Source organism: Myiozetetes cayanensis, unplaced genomic scaffold (assembly GCF_022539395.1).
Source record: "Myiozetetes cayanensis isolate MyiCay16 unplaced genomic scaffold, myiCay2020 scf4, whole genome shotgun sequence".
In the NCBI taxonomy this organism is placed as follows: Eukaryota; Metazoa; Chordata; class Aves; order Passeriformes; family Tyrannidae; genus Myiozetetes; species Myiozetetes cayanensis.
The window spans coordinates 29,158,360-29,176,082 of NW_026087631.1; the positions used below are offsets into that span (position 1 = coordinate 29,158,360).

At 37.0% G+C, this 17,723-nt stretch overlaps 1 protein-coding gene across 7 annotated transcripts in view; it reads left to right on the plus strand.

Annotated features, from left to right (window-relative positions):
• The window catches only part of APC (APC regulator of WNT signaling pathway), a 91,322-nt gene that overhangs the window by 25,115 nt on the left and 48,484 nt on the right, over window positions 1–17,723 (plus strand). For 6 of the 7 annotated variants that reach the window (XM_050328339.1, XM_050328336.1, XM_050328334.1 and 3 more), the window contains one exon: window positions 6,755–6,907. In XM_050328339.1, the coding sequence (XP_050184296.1) occupies window positions 6,773–6,907 (135 nt within the window). In that variant the 5' untranslated portion in view covers window positions 6,755–6,772. Of the gene's footprint in view, window positions 1–3,996; window positions 4,012–6,754; window positions 6,908–17,723 lie in introns of those variants that run through there. The other variant, XM_050328338.1, reaches the window with a different exon arrangement.

Genomic DNA, 17,723 nt, shown 5'->3' on the forward strand with positions numbered 1-17,723 from the left:
ATAATTTGTTACAAATTTTTTTCAATGTCAGCTTTTTCAAATGTATTGAAATGAGTAGTGTTATATAACTAGCAATTAATTTCTGTTATCAGAGCCCTTGTGTGTTAAAGTAAGCTGATGAAGAGCAGTTTTCTGTGAGGGTAGTTTTATACTCCTTCCTTCATCTCTCTTATGACCTGAGTGTGATAATGCAGAATGAATGAGCATGTGAACTGATCTGCAGTTACACTCATGGGCAATTCTTATTCTGTACTGAGTATTTTCTTAGTTCTCTCTAATCACACTCAAAAGAATACGGCACTTTCAGACTGCTTGTTATATATATGTGTGCCCACATAGCCCAGACAGGGAAAAACCAAACAAAATGGCTTCCCTTTTAGCTGCTTCTGGCTAGAAGTTTGGGGATTGTTCTTAAATTCGGGTGGGGAGAGGAGACTTAAATATGCTAGCAGCAGAGGTCGTTTTAAGAAAGGGTAGACTTATCACCAGGTGGAAATAATAGTTGTTCAGTGTGATGCTGGAGAAAGCAGAAACAGTTTTTCTGCTCTGTCTGGAATTTTTGATTCTTTTACTATCTGAGTGCAGTGGAGAATTTTTCAGTGCATAGGAAAGCAGAGAATTAAACAATGCCTGTGAAGGGTAAACATTTTTAGATTGGCAAACCTTGAAAGCTTGCCCAAACTTGTCCTCCAAAATGGACAAGACAATCCCTGACCCAGTGATACTCATTTTTGATAAGTTCTTAAACACAGCACTTGGTGTGCTGATAATTTGCTGGAGTTGAAAAAGGATAAGCAGAAGGATATTTCCATACAAAAACATTTCGGCTGAAGGCAAGCTTCAAACAAAATAATGGGAAATCCAATACAGATTCAGTCAGCAGAGAAACTGAATTCATGCAAACTGGTGTGGTTTTATATGTTCAAAATAAGAACAGCAACCCCCCCCACACACTTCATTCTCACGAGTGGAAAGGTAACTATGAAAATGGTCTACTCAAGGCTTAAGTTTATTCAGTGGAGCAGGCTTACCTTGGAACAGCTGTGCTAGAATTTTTGACACCCCCCCACCCCGTCAGCCTTCCCCCATTTTTGGAAATAGCTGTGTAACAGCTGCTGGTCCATTGTGGTTAATGGCCCAGCACATTGAGTTTAAACTGACACCTATTTCAGATTACCTTGGCAGTCAGGCACTAATCTGCAGTGGTTTCGCAGCTGCCACTCGAGCAGCTGAGCCCTCCCCCTCTTCCCTGGGTGGGAACCTTGCGGAGATGGGTGGGGCAGACAGCTGCGGGCAGGCACCAGTGCAGCCCTCCCAGACATCCCAGCGTTAGCCATAACCACTTCCAAGTCACAGACCCTTGACCTAGTGCTTAAAAAAATCTGAGTTTAAGTGTATTTAAGCTAATTGGAAAAAAATCTGCTGACAGTTTGAGTATTTTCTCCTTGAATTCAGTGTGGTACGTCCTTGAAGAAATAATTCCCCATTAATCAGATGGTAACAAATGGCAAAAATTGACAGAAGGATAAAGAATAACAAGGACAAGATTTTGGGCTCAGCGCAGAATTTGTGGGTGTAGAAAAAAATCAGAGTTGAAGATCCTTTCTAACGTTCATATTCATTAACTTTATATAAAATAAGTTTAGATTTAGTTACAATGATCACAAAATTTAGATAGAAAGATTAAAAAGAAATTCAAAATATACGAAATGTGGACATGATTATTTCAATTTGTTACATTAAGAAGATAACATGAAAAATCTGCAGTTAGAGCAGGAGCACATGTGCTTACTGGTGACAGTAGAATGCAGTAATAATTATGATAGATTTTATGGATGAAAAAATAGTAATGTGAGTCTGAAATATTTTCGTAAGGGGGTTTAATATATCATGAATTGTCAAGGTTCTTTAGTAGAACCTGTTTAGGGCATATTGAGTTTATATGTTTACTGATTTCAAAGCAAAAGGCTTTGATCAATAACAACTTGTAAATTTTCAGAGAATCTAGATTTTTTTTTTCCTATCTTGGGATTTGAGACCAAAAGAAATGCATGTAAATTCATGTCTGGGCAGTGGCTAGAGTTTTCTTAATGTAGAAAAAAATCCATATCTAAATCTTAACAGTATATTTGCATAAATTTAGACTTCTCATTAATTTTTATTTTAGTGCATAAAAGAGCTATATCCAGCTTGAAATTCTTCTTTGATACGTATATTCATACAAAGTGCTGATTCAGTAAAGCGTGAAATTTTGTGTCATAGTTTCACCTTACTTTGCTAGGAGATGGAGAAGCAGCTTCTTAATGATGAGAAATATGGGTCAGGGAAGTAGGACAGCAAGATTTTAGGTCTCTTACTGTGAGGGAACTGCATTTTGAAGTTTCTGTATTCTAAGAGGCTTATTTTTTTGAGTAAATCTAGAGAAATGGTTTATCTCCATTCCTCCCTTTGAATGATGACCACTTCATGAAGAAATGATGCAGTTAGAGTGCAAAAGGGAATGAAGTATAACAGTGAATTTCACAAGGGTAGGTTTTGTGGCATAGGAGGGATGCATTTTCCCTTGGGCTGCGTAAAATGTGAAATGGATTCTGCAGGCCAGAGCTCTTCCCTTATCCTCCATTCTCCCATGCCATCATGGTTTCGTACAGTGGGGAAGAAGAGTCATTTATTCAGATTACTCTGGCCCCAGTGATGTTGAATATGTTGAATGTGATACAGCTTCAGAACAATGGACCTCAGCTAAACTCTTCCTTGCTTTCTCTTGGGCTGGTTACTGGCTCTGAACAAGGTGATACCTGGCTGGGAACCCTGTCTGGCCAAGAGGGTCCAGAGTTTAACTGTTTCCCCAAGGCAAGTGATTTGACCATTGTAAAACTACAAGTAGGGGTTCAGTGATACAGTTGATTCTATTGATGCTGACCCATTCTGTGTTTAACAAAATTGTCCGAGTAATTTTTTTTTTGTACTGAGATAATTTGGAGCATAAATCCAAGGATTGTTTTGAGACCTAAACTGTGATTTGATGTGTCTAGTTTGAGGCAATTGGTAAAAACCTATTTTCAGATAAGAGGCAGATTTTAATTTTGAGGGCTTTATCTCAATATATATGGAACAGCTTACGTGTAATGCAGCCTTTGATTTCAGTCTGCAAATCACGTGCCTGAGAGGTGTTGCAGTGTTCAGCATCAGAAAGCCTAAGCTGCTTTGTGGTCATGCATTACCTGTGTTGGTTTCCCCCATTTTAAAATTAAATAATGGTGTCTTTTGTGAAATACTTTGGCATTTCATTATTTCAGGAAAAAAACAAACCAAAACAAAACAAATATCTTGGAGGTAGGAAAGTAAGTACAGCATTCATCTGTACTGAAGTTTAGGAATAGACGACTGCATTTCTTGAACCATCAAGTCTGTCAAGTTCCTTCCTGTGTCGTATGCTTGGCAAGAATGTTGCTGAACTACAACTTCTAATAGACATTGGCAGCCTAGGTTGATAAATGACCAATTTATACCCATTTGGTCTGTGCTGGTATTGTGTTTTAACATACATATTTTTCTCTCTCCTCCATTTTCCCCTCCCCAGTGACAAAATTTAGCTGTGTCATTCCAGCCTTTGTTGTGCTGAGGCAGCCAAGGTTTGCCTGTCAAATCTCTGTCTCTGATCACTTGGCATGATGAGAGACTCTCATCCCTGATCACTTGGCATCTTTCTCTGCACCCACTTAAATTCACTTTTCTTACCCATGTCCATGTAAAATGATAACTCCAGGGATCATGTTTTCTTTCCTTGTGCTAGTATTGGCAGTACCCCGATGGCCTTTAGGCTGAGAGGCTTGACTGCTTCAGGTGACAAGATTCCTACGTGAGTGACCTGGTGTTACTGCACTGTTTAATTCTGCCCTGTTTCTACTGCTTCATCTCTCAGTTCACCAAATTCATGTAGTCCTCTGACCTTGTGCAACCTCTTGTGAATTTATGGGAGCAAGTTTTGATGCTACATCTTGTGCCAAGGTCAGTAACAAAACATTTAAAAATGCCTACCACAGTCTAGTTTTTGGGGGAACTTCACTGACAGCAGTTTGACTTTCAGCGCTGCCCTGTGTCATCTTGATGTCTTTGATCTGCTCCTTATCCACATACAGTTTTTCTGTTCATCCCCATTGTAACTGTGACAGTGTCACTTATTTCTAATTTGGGCACTGGTTTAGCAAAAAATACCCAGCTTATGGTAATCAACTAACTCATTTCTTTTTTATCTGAAAACCCACAAGTTTGACATTTGAATAAATCAGGAAGTGACTCCTAGTCTGAGGCAGGATGCTGTCTCTTAGTGGTGATGCCCTACTTTCATGTTACGAGAATAAAGGAAGCTTAGGCACTTAGATCAGGAAGGGGAAAAGCCAAACCAAATCTCCCCTTCAGGATCCTTACTCATTTAGCATAAATACACATAAGCTTACTTTGCATATAAAATACCAGAGATATGCAATTGCTGTCTTTCTGCTGTAGCTCCTCCCTTCATCCACCTTCTCCATTTTCTTCTTTTTTGTGTATACATCCTGTTAATGTGGCAAATTGTTTTAAATTTCAAATCAGCAAGTGAGGATTCCTGAATGTGAACAGGGAATGGAAAAAATTGATATTTTTTTTACATTACCTGTCCTTCTCCATCTAGAAACAAAATGGTTTTGATTCTGTAAATGAAATGTAAATGAATAAATGTGTTATTTACTTCAGTAAAAAACCAGCACATTCTATCAATATTACAATACAGTACTGATTTGTGACAACTAACTTAGAAAAGTTTCCATACATTCAGAAGTGACATCTGTCTGCGTTTCCTTGGGCTTGTACAGAATTGTCTGGGCAGTGAGTTGTGAAATGGGAACTACAGCTATTAGTTTTCTTAATAATAATGGAAACTCTTACTTATTAAATAAAAGCATACATGAAATGTAACAGAAGCAGTCTGCCCTTAAGGATTTTTTGCAGTTTGTTTGTATGTAGTAAGTAGTTTTGGTGGTTTTGTTTGTTGTTTTTTTTTTTCCACAACTCTCCCTGACAGGCTTCCACCTTTAGGTGAAACAACCTTATGCTAAAATCCCAGAATTCAACAACAAGAGTACTTGTTTCAGATTGCCTTTATCTGTTTAAATGTGAGATCTCCACTAAAGCTTGACCAAATTTTGAAAAATAAATTTGTTACAGATTTTTTTTCATTCTTGGAAATCACAAGTCCATGAGTGGCTTTGATGGTGACAGGTGCTTAGGGCATGAAGACTTGCGTCTTGGGCAGCAAAAAAACTAGTGATCTCAAATGTAGCTTTTGTTATTGTTCTGTCTTCAGTGGTATACATTCTTCTTTACATTTCAGGGAGTTTAAATTTAGAAAGATTAAACACAATTTTCAAACTTTGTATTGAGGAACTAGAATCTTTTTACCTGCTTTTTAGCAGGCTGGGTAATTCAATTGAGTTTGGTCTGGAAGAGCAAAGCAGATTGTGTAGGAACTTACACAGGCAACAAGGTCAAAGGCTTGGTGAGAGGCTACGCAGAAAATGCTAAATAAGGGCTTTTAATTGTTTTATCTTTTCCATAATACTGCAGTAATGATGAAAAGGAGTGTTTCCCCATAATTTTCTAATTTTTTTTTCCCCCTGAGTTAGAGGCCACTTACTTAGGAAATTACTGCAATGACATTGGAAGTGTCCTAGGCTTCCTTTTATTCTCTTGAATGGTTGATAAATAAGAAATTGATATTATTAACTGTAAAGAGTTTCAAACATTATTAACCATGTTTTAGTTAACTTACGTGTTTAGATGAACAACTCTGATGGCTTGTGGTTTGGGAAATGCGAAACAATTTGAAGTTTATAGTTTAAATAGGAGTATCTGTTTCTTTTTCCTTTGTAATGTTTGAGTAATAGTGATGGTGCTTTGCAACTGTATTACAATAATATCCAAAATAGTATGGAGTATGTATGTATATCTATATATGTATATATATGTGTGTGCATGTATATTTTATTATATATATTTATATATTTTATATATATAAAATTGATATCAAGAATAACCTTTTATCTTTAAATTTTACTGTGCAATGTGACTACTTCTTGTGTAGAAATTTTGTTCTAATCTTGTGCCTTTGAGGATATTTTTACAAAATATCTATGTATTTGCTATGTTTGATATTGTGGGGGTTTTTTCTGTTAAAATTGCCTAATATTTATTGCTTACCTTTCATACAGCATCCTCTTCAGTTCTGTGTGCTATTCCTAGGAATCTTGAACATCTGTGACTACCATTCACTTCATAAAATGAGTAGGCAGTCAGCGTCTTTTAGTTACATTTGATGGTGCTTGTTGTCTATCCAGAAGTTACTATATATGATCTGTTTTCTGCAGGTTCTCTAAGTTCATACTGAAGTGCAAGTACTAAGGATGCTTTTGCATGATGCAGTGGTTTTCTTTCATGTATTCTGGCTTCCCCTAATAACCCATGCAATTGATAATGAACTTCATGCATTTGCTTAATCATGTGTATCAAATGGAAGCTCACTGAAAAGAGTCTTGAACTGGCATTAGTTCTAGGCCTTAGTAGTTTGATTTAATGGATCTAAATTAAGTATTTAGAAAATTGTGTAGTAAAGGGGAGAGAGATACAATTTTATGGTTAGATACATTTGAGCAGTGTTGGGTTTGGGTTTTTTCCTAAAATGTTTAAATTTTACATTTTCTCTTACTTTCTTAAGGGCTGAGGGCAGCCCAGGATGGCCGAAGCTTCCTATGATCAATTATTAAAGCAAGTTGAGGCATTAAAGATGGAGAACTCCAACCTTCGGCAGGAGCTAGAGGATAACTCAAATCACCTGACAAAACTGGAAACCGAGGCGTCCAATATGAAGGTATGACCAGCTCTGTGCCTGAGATGCATCGGGGTTTCTATTGCTGCCTTTTGTGTCACAGACTGCGAGTTGCTCAACGACTTTTGTGTACTTTTGGATTCCTATAGAAGTTCCTTTTCCAGGCTGTTAAGGGAAAACTATCGAATCTACTTTATTATTATTAATAATAGTAGTAGTAGTAATAATTTCAAAACCATTTTGTAGAAAACAGTTTCCAGATTTCATAGCTGCTTTTCATGCGTACTGTGATAAGCACAACCATTTTATCACAGTTGAACTTCCTGGCAGGAAGTCCAGAGCACTGACATAGATTGACAAAGCAAGTATTGTTCAGCCCTTGAAAACAAGGGAAAGACTGGAGGTTTTCTCTGTTTTCGGCTAAGTCTGGAGGATGATATTTACCATCTCAAAAGGAAAAGTTTCTTATTTTGATAAAACCACAAGTCCTCCAGCCTCTCCCAAAGCCTAAACTAATACTTCATCATTTCACCCACTTCCATCCCTCTGGTGTTTATTGCCAAGTTGTGGGCCTTCAGAGCCACCTATCCGAGAGCAAACACTAGGCTCAACTGGAATTCAGATGGATTTTAACCCACAGGAAGATACATAAAAAGCTGCATCCTTGTGATCCATGACACTAAACAAGGCAGAATTTCACAAGCATTATAGCTGCATTAATATAGTGTTCTTTTTAAGCTCACAAATCCTACTGCTTTTTGCCAACAGCCAGCAAAATCAGTACCTCAGTTAAAAGGTCTTGGAAATTGTTGGTATTTCTTTATATGCTCCTGTATAGGGTAGGCTTAGTCTAAATATTAAACAGTATTTTTTTTCTCAGTCTCCTTGCTTTCTGGTCTTCATACCATAGACTCTCTGTTCCTTTACAACTAATCTTTATTTTTTTAAATATAAAAAAAGTAACTTGATTAATACAGGTAACTTGATTAATATAGCAATTAAAAATACTTGAAATGACCTTTCTTCTCCTCCAGGTTGTGGCTCATATATTCACTGTAAGAGGAAAAATTTACCTGTGTTCTGAAACACTGTCACTGGTTACAACACTTGAAAAAAAGCACAAATTTTTCAGATATACTTAATCCTTGGCATTGCAGTGTAAAATGAAAATAACCTTGCTACTCAAATTGAAAGGAAATGGTAGTCCTTTACACCAGCTACTTGAAACAATTGTTGGCATTAGCAGATGTGAAAAAAATGTTTGTTTGCTGAGTTACGTATCTGAAAACTAGTCCTGTCATTTATACTGCCTTTCTCAACCAGTTTGTCAGTTACTCCCTTTCCCTGCCTGTCACTGCAGTCTAAAATAAGGGAGGGAAGAACATGGCAGAGGATATTCCTGATAGTTTTGAAAAAGAGGAGTGAAAATGTCTCTTTTCCCTCCTTTGTCCACATACAGGTGCTTTGGCTTTTTGTTGTTTGTTTGGGGTTTTTTAAGTTTTTGTGCAGGTAATTAAATTTCCACTGATCTAGAGACAGTCCAGCTGTACAAGCTGATCTCCAGGGCATTAATTTGGGATGTGGAACAGCTTTATGTTCTTACTTTATGTCTGTCAGATCACCAAACAGAAAGTGGCTCTATTACTCTCCACAGAGGAGTGCTTATGAGCATATTCAAAGTAGAGGTTGCGTTTTTTTCTGTCTCAAGGTTCCTTTCTAGATCTAAGGAATTTACCCCAAAAAAGCTCCCGACTCAAATATCAAACTCAGTATGTTCCTTTCACTTTGGGGGATGGGTGGAGAGAGGACTGTTCAGATTAATTTGATTTTTTTTGATTCTTTCTTAAATCTGTGTTCTATTGAGAAATCCTTGTTATATTAAAAAATCTTAACTGCGTTCTTCAGGAATTTTTGCTCCTGCACCTGAAGAAAGAAGTTGTTTCCTTCTCGTTTGTTTCAGATGAGTTTGGAAGGGTCACAACATAGCTTTGACTTGAACCTGAAGGATAGTGTCGGAATGATCTTGAGGTCTGATTGGAATCTGTGGGTGTAGTTTGATGGGGATCATTGCAGGATTTTCTTAAGTCAGGAGATAATTTTAGTTTTGCAAGCTTTTGGAGAAAGTATGTGGTGGCTTTGTATTACTGAAAGAAACTGCATGGTCTGTGTGGCTCCAGTGCCATAATTAGGGCTAATTAAAACAAAGTCATTAGAAGAGCCAGAGCCCTCAAGATTGAAAGCCCTTTGGCTACCATATATGCAGTTAAGATCTTTCAGAAAAAATGATCCTTTGGGAGCATGTTAGTGTCACAGAGCCCTTGCAACCCCTCCCACAAAGTTAAAGGCCATATATTAGTGGGAGAAGGGGAGCAAGAATGGGGAAAACAAGTTATGGTTCTATGACAAACATCACTGTTTTTGCAGCATGACTTTTCATCTGCAAACCAGTACAGGGACACCTCACAGTAACTCCTTGGGCTGCTGCTTTGTTTGTCTCCTCATTTCCTTGTATTATTTAATCAGGTGTGAAAGGCAATAGTTAAGAAGGGCATTTTAAAGACAATATTGTATATTTAAAGAATTTGATTTTGGAAGTAGTAGTGTTAAAATGTTGTGTAAGTGTGCCCCATCTTTACAATCCCTTCGTTTCAGAATTGTGGGGTAATCATACGGGTATTAAAAGCTTAACATGAGCTCATCTTGCACATGTATTTATTATAAACTACTACTGACCTATATAAGAACAATGTCTGAATGCTTCATGTTTAAAGCTAAATCTCTTGTTTAAAAATAAAAACTCCATTTGCTAACCAGAAAACAACAGGATGGGTAAACAAAGAGAAATGTGATAATGGGGGGATGCCAAAATGATTAGTAAAACAATCTCCACTTTGTTTTTTAATTTGTGTTGTCCTAGGGATTAACTGTTCAAACAAAAGAAATCCCTCAGAGTATTATGGCTAACTTGGGAAATTCAGTTGTTATTATTGGCTTATTGTCAGATGAAATACAGCAGTTTGGTATGATAAAATGTTCTCTCTAAATCAACAAATATGCTGTTTCATGGTTGATGAAATAACAGTGTTGGCCAATAAGCAAAGAAGAATGGTGTCAGAGTCTAGATGTAAGAGTTACTGCATAAACACAGACTATGGACAAATTTAGAAAATTACATAAAATTAATGAAGAGACAAAAAGCAGTCCAGTGCCAGCTATACTACTCTTTGCATGTGTTTATGTCTCCCACATTTGTAGGAGATTTCTGTGAGACTTTCCTGCTTGATTCTTGTCAAAGACAAGTATTTTTCTCTGAAGGATGGTACATACATATTTTTCTAATGTCATAACTACTGGATATCAACATTTTTCCCTGTATAAAATCTGGAGGGATACAGGTATATTTAACTTCTAGAACTCAAGAAGTAGTAAAGGAGCAACATCATGCTTGATTTTCACACTCACTGAGTGCTTGGATTTTACAGTAAATGATAAATGCATGATGTCTTGTGTAAGAAAGCCATTTGTAGTATATCTGATGCTCTGAGCAAAACATCTCTTACTTTCATGTAGTATACTTAAAATTTTATTCTATGTATGGTTTTTCAGTTTATTTAATTCTTCATTTCATTCTTCTGAATGTCTACTGAGGAATTCTGTCTTTGGGAATGAGTAACTGCTTTTATCAGATGTCTCCTCCATTAGGTAAGCAGGTGACCACATTTTCTTTTAAATTGCCAAACCCCATTTTATGGTCATACTATTAGGCTTAGCCACCATTTCTTGGTATTTAACCTTAAAAACCCACTTTGTTCTGATCAGCTGCCTCTGATCATCAGTGTTTATTGACCCTCACTGTACAGCACAGAAGGTGCTGGGAGATATTTTTGTAACTGTCACAAGAGTTTTTATTTCAGTCTATTGCAGTAAGCCATGTGTTTGCAGATTAGAATTTGAAGCCCAACATATTCACAGAGACCTCTGATATATACAGCCTAACATTTTGTTGGGTGCTATTTATTCTCCCAAATAGTAAGCCACGGGGTAAGTGGAAATGGCTTCAAGTTGCTGCAGCAGAGGTTTATTTTGGATATTAGGGAAAAGTTCTTCACCAAAGGAGTTGTCAAGCCCAGGAGCAGGCTGCTCAGAGCAGTGATGTAATCACCGTCCCTGGAGGTATTTGAAGATATGTAGATGTGGCACTTGCGTTACTGGTGGACCTGGCAGTACTGGGTTAACAGCTGACCTTAAAGATTTTTCCCAGCTAAATGATTCAGTGATTCTGCAGTCACGTTGTGATGTCATTATTGTGCTGCTGTGAGGTTGTGGATACATTACCTCTATTACTGCATCCTCCTGGCATTTGTTTGTTTCACGTCATTCTGCGCATACCTGGCTTACGGCTTTGTGGAGAAAAATACTGTTTACCTGGATACAGGCTGTAGTGAAAAAAACTTCTTTTTTTGCTTCCTACTTGCAAAAATTGAACATAATTTTTTCCTCCTTAATTAGCCAGTGTGTCACCAAGTGATGACAAACCCAGCGTGCTCTTCCTTTGCTCATTGCAATGCAAGTAGTGCAACTCAGAAAGTGGTGCCTGTGTTGGATCTGCCCTTCTCCTGGCATTGTTTCCAGGCAGCTTCCAGCCAACTAATGAGTCAACTTCATTGTCTGACTGATTTTTTTAGTGTTCTGGCTGATGAATCCAAAGTTAAGGGGTTTGGGGTTTTTTTAACACTTTTGTACTCCTGGCTCTTAGGAGTTGTTTTTGAGGTACTGTGGGCTCTGCTGACTTGTTTTTTTCTCTAAACTTCCAGCGTTTTTAAAGCATACACGGATACATACACTGTCTGATACACAGTAGATGCTTTGTCTTGATTTCTCTGATACTTCACTGAATTTTGTTAGTCCCAGCTTTTGGGTAGCATTTAGCAGGAACGTAAATTACAGACAACAATAAGGGGAAATGTAGAAATATCTGGAAGAGCAGCTCAAGATCCTCAAATGAGGAGTTTGTGTAGTAAATTTCTTGCTTTTGAGAAGGAAGCTGTGTGAGGAAACCAGTGAATCAGAAGCATAAATTAAAAAAAATTCTTTGCAGTTCTTGTTTGTATCTGTTGCAGTGAATTTGAGCACCAGATCTGTTCTTTGCTTGTAGCCATAACAAACTTTGTGTTTGGGATAAACTATGAAAAAAACGTAATTTACACAATCGAGTTCATCTTTACGCTTTTTCATTTTTAGATTAAAAAAACCTCACACCAAAGAAAGACTTAAAAGGCATTTTATTTGAATTTGCACATTAAAACCTCAAGGAAATGCCAGGTTTAAGGTAGCTGATGCTATCCTGATTTTGCCAGCTGGTCTGTACATCCTATAATGCATTTTTACCTAATCTACAAAAAAACCCTTCCAAAGTCAGCATGATCAGTGCTCCTAGTATGGATGAAAATACATGCTTGTGTAACAGTGTTATTTTTTAGTTTACTTCTGCAAAGGAAGTTTTTTAACAGATATTTTCAGGTCTATAGGGATGTGTATTATGTCAGGTATTGCTCTTTAAAGTTACTTCTTGGCAGAAATTGAGTCTACAGAAAAAATTAAAAATTTTTTCCCCAGAAAATGCTTTTTTTTTTCCTCCCACGGTATTAAAACTAAACTAGAATTCCATCCTCCTCTGTCAGCTGGATTTCTTAGCCAGATCATGTTTCTTTGAATGACTGTGGTCTCATTATGAGTGGCTCAAATACATTCTGGAAATTGCATGACTGAAGTCCCCACTCAGAAACACTGTCTGCAGATGGCCAAGCTGGCAGGAAAGAATTCAGTGAGGACTGTAAGATACACACCTCACATGGCACTGGCCAGACACTGCTCAAAATCCAATTATATTCAGTACAACCTACCAAAATATTTTGATTTAATAATAATTTATATTTTGCTTTCACTGTAATGGAATTATGTTTTGTAGTCTGAAATATTCTGAATTTTTATTCTGAAATGTAATGATACAGATGTTAAAAAATTGCTATGTCAGCTGTGTTTGTTATGCATAGTAATGAATCACCTAGCTGTAGAAATTTAACATTTTAGCTGTTTAAGAAGGGAGAACATAAAAAACATAGGAGTAGCACAGTATCTGACACTTTGAAAGTCAGGTCGCCTTCCAAAGTGGTTGACCATATAGGCATTTGCACAGCAGATGCACATACACCCCTGCTCTCAGTTGGAACCTCTTTTAGCCTTGTATTCGTCCCATTCTGCACAACAGATGTGATAAAAATGGACAGAGTGTAGTGATACCTTCTTTTGTTCTTTGATTAGCCATTCTGGCTTTCTAATTTTTTCACATTTGCATTATTTAACTCCCTGTATTAACAGACTTACTGTACATGATAATTGAGAGTGAAATGAGCTACATGTAGTCTCATACACAAAGGATGTTCATCTGGAGAATTAACTCGGGGCAGATCTACTGTCTTCTTGCTGCTGATATTGACAATGACTATTTTGAGGCTAAACTAATGAAAATACAATTTTTCATGTGTTTTTCAGCAAACACATTGTTTGGCGAACAAGTAGGGAGAAGAGGCATTGATTCAGCAGTAGATGTCCTAACCTGTTTAAATATTTGCGGAATACATGCTAAATTCTCAGCTTCTGTACCTTGTACTGTGTGAACTCATCCAGTGCTTTCCTTCTAACATGTGCTTGGTTTCCATTTATTTCAACACATCCTTTCCCAGCGTGTATGCACTTGAACTTTCAAAGTCTTGCAAGGGAAAATAGTAATCATGGTTAGTGTAGGAAGCATTATATGGGTTTTTTATTTATTTTTTATTCCCCTAACACAAGCCTGCGTCTTTCTTCTCTAATTATTTCACTTGCTTGTACTTGGATTTTGCCCATGCAGAATGTTTTTTGTGGTACTCCGTGCACTTTCAGGAGGCAAGAGGTACCGTCATTATTAAAGGCACATAAAGGAGCCCGTTATATCAGGATAATGACACAGAGAAGCAGCATACTGGTAATATGGGGATGGTGCAATTGATAGATCCTCTATAAATAGATGTAATTCTGAAAATGTGAGTGGGTATTGGTCATTCCATAAATTCTAATATGTGAGTGGAAGAAACTATCATGAGCTGAACTGACCCTTACAAATTGAATCAAGTGATGAATTCTGGGAAATTTAGAACCTAGGAAATAGTTCTCTTCAGTGTCTGCACAACAAATGCAGTCAGACATCTTCCTAAGTTCTCGTGAACTAAAAATGCAGTTATGAAAGTCATCTTGCATGCTACAAAATTGACTTATAAAATATCAGTGAATTTATTTAAGCTGCAAAGAAGCAGCAGTAGCATTATGTTGTGGGATTTTTGTGTCTTTTATGATTTTACAATAAGTAATATTTTTAGCCTGATCTTTGATGGAAGATTTTTTAAGTTTGTTTGTTCGGTTGTTTGTGGATTTTGGGGGTTTTTTTGTGTTGTGGTTTGTTTTTTTTTTTAGAATTTAGGTGAAATTGAGCTGGTGATATATATAGTTAATGCCGTTACTTCAGATGGCCATTTTTGTGCACATAAAATCAGATAACTTAAGTTGACCTGACAGTGTGCTTGCACGTAAAACTTAGTACTGTCTTCTGTATGTGGTTACAGCTAGTGACAGCTCTTGAGCATGGTGGCACCGAATGAATATTTTTCTTCAGAAAGTGACATTGCTTTAAATTAAAATGAACAACATCATTTCATATAACAAACGCTCTCCTCTTTCTGCAAGGCTGAAAGTTGAGTTTGCTGTGGTGTTTCACCTCAGTCAGCAGTGCTGTCATCATTGCTTTTGTTATTTGGGTCTGGTTATAGGGTTGAGCAACCAGAGCCCCAATTAGAGAGGTTCCCACCAAGCTTGATTAATTATAGCAGTGTAATCCACCAAAATGTAGAGGGGGAAAGGGCTTCTTCCAAGCACTCCCTTGTTTCCGATGAATGTTGTACCACTGTGATAGAATTAAGGCACTGTCAAATTCATATAGTGATGAAGGGTCATGTAAGACCTTGACCTTAAGTTCAAGGCATAGAAAAATACTGTTGTATTGTCTGTCCCTCACACTGTTCTAACATCTAATGATTTTGTGGAATTTGAGTGATGGATATGCTTTTAGTATATGCTGCTTTTTTCTGGCATTTGAAACAAATAATAATTGAAAAAATCTGGTGTTCAACCCCACTGAGGGTCAAAAATCACTTTCAGGTTAGGAATTTTATGTTAAGGTTCCAGTATATCAGGTTAAGAACTAGTACAAATGTTGTCCGAAATACTCTCGTTTTAAAATGTGGCTGATTTGGTTACAAATAACAGTTCTTAGTCTGTATGTGTATTTCTGTCCTGTTGAGTGTTAAGATAGATGTTCAGTTACTGTCTGAAATTGTAAAGCAAACATAACTGATTTGTCTGAATTGTCGTCAGAATGTCTTTTTTCAGATACCATATCTTGAAATGTTCCTAAATATTACTATTTATACTTAAAGTTCTCAAAAATCAAACACATTTTAAAGCTTAACTCCTTAGGATTTTAAATCTGCCCTTGTTAATGTTGTTCCTCTGTGATTCCGTTCTTTATAAGCAACCCTTGAGTAATTTTATTTACAACCTTTACCACTTCACTGCATGTATATACTGTTGGTTAAGGTGCTTTTCTTCTCAGTAGTTGTACAGTTACATGCTGGTGGATATCTTTTTTTTTTTTTTTTTAATTTAATTACTATAAAGTAATTTTAAGGTCAGGACTGTATCCACAGAGTCCAATAAAAAAAAAAAAAAAAAAAAAAAGACAAAAAATCACCAACCAGAGAAACAAAAAATTGACATCGTTTCAGTACTTCACAGTCCAGAGACCGTGAAGACAGAAACCTCTTTAAATGGTGATGAGTCATAGGGCCTGCTCCATTTCCAAAAGAATTCTTTTGTACTTCTGCCACAGGACAAGATAAACTAGGTTATGTTATAGTGACCATTAAAATAATTTGACTTGTGTTCTTTAAAAGAACAGAAGAAAAACTTGCAGCTTTTCCTTATAGATACATTTGTGTATTCTTTCAGTAAGTCACTGCTAAATTAGTAAAGAATTTGCTTAGAATAATGCTGTAAACCACTATGAATATATTTACTGAAAGTTGCATAACTAAACAGAATATTAATTTACCTTTAGTAAAATTGATTCAGGTTTGTTTGTGGAGGCTGTTATACTCTTTAGCAGAAATTATATCAAATATAATACAGAATCGTTGTGGGAAAGTACTATTTCAAAGAACTGTATGCATGTAAACAGTGTTAGTGCTGAATCCTGCATTATAAGTAGGAATAAATAAACATTTTCATTAGCACAGTAATAGATAACTTGCCAGGTAGGTTATTGCAGAAAACTTCTCCGTTCTTTATTCAAGTGAAAATGTGAATTCTCCAGCATGTCATTTTAGCTCACAGCCTCATTTTTCACCAGTACTTGGCCCAGGGGCTGCCACTCTCTCTCTAACCTTTGTCTGCTTTATTTAACTGCCTATTTATTTAATTGTCAGCTTAGATTTTAAAGTGTGCCATGACGGAGTTTGAAGGTGGTGTCATAGCCTCATAATGGCACTGTAGCAGAGAAATGTAGAAAAATACAGGAAAGAGCACTTTGTCTACTAACTTGAAAAAAATGCATGTTCTGTTTGGACCAAAAAAAAAAAAAAAAAAGATAATTTAAAAAAAATGCTAATATTGAACTGTTGTCAATATTTAGAGAGAGCAGTCCCTTGCTGCTTCGACAACTCAGTCATGTAATTTGGTAGTGCAGGAAAAGCTGATGGTAATTTTGCTTAGCTTTTCATATTGGCTTTTAAAGCAGGAAGACTCCTCATGTAGGAGAGTGTCCTGAACATACTGAAATAGCAGATGTGCCACACAAAGGGGTGAGAAAGAGGCTTCTAAGAAAGGAACGGAAGGAGAGTTGAGATGTTTGGGCTGGGTTTTTACTCTGTACAAACGTGTTGTTTTCAGAGAAGAATGATTCATTAGTTATTTATAAATTTATCTGAGGTGATAGATCTTTCACAAGGCTGCAAAACTCTGAAGACCTACTCCATGTATCCACATTGCCCTTTGAGACTTTTAAGCTAAGACTGTTGGCTGCAGATTTCATCTGCCCTTATGTCACATAATGTAGTAGTCCTTCGAAAAACACCGCATTAGTTGTTTGTCTGACTTTGCTGACAAGGCAGATGTTATGTATAGAGATGGCTGGGCCGTATAGCTAATGAGGATGCCCTTGAGCACAAGCACAGGGAAGATGTCTTTCCAAGAGCAGAGATTTTATCACCCCAGGCTTGATCTTAAAGGCAAAGCTGGCATTAACAGGTAGTGCAGTAAGAGCAGATCTGTAGGTAATTGTATTAAGGACCCAGCATGCATACTGTGTGTATTCTAGGGGATTCTGCTTTTGGACTGTCTTCATCCTGGTCCCATGGAGTGAGTGCCCTTTTGCATTCTTGAGTGGAACTCTGCTTTAGTTTGATCTGAAAGAAATTCGGTTCATACTCAGAGATAGCCTGGAGTGTGAACCAAAGTACAGCTGGTGGGGCAGATGAGAGTCTGGGGACACACTGATCCAAACTAAAACATGAATGTGGACACACACTTTGCCTTCATTAGTCGGCAACATGTAAATTGGGAAATTTGACCTCAATTCCACCTGCAGGATTCTTTCCACAAAACAGTGTAAACATAATTTATGTATCTGTACTCCAGAATTCTTCATGAAATTCCAGCATCTAATTCCGTGGTGGGGGCAGCAGTGACTGAGCTGCTGCCATTTTCTCTT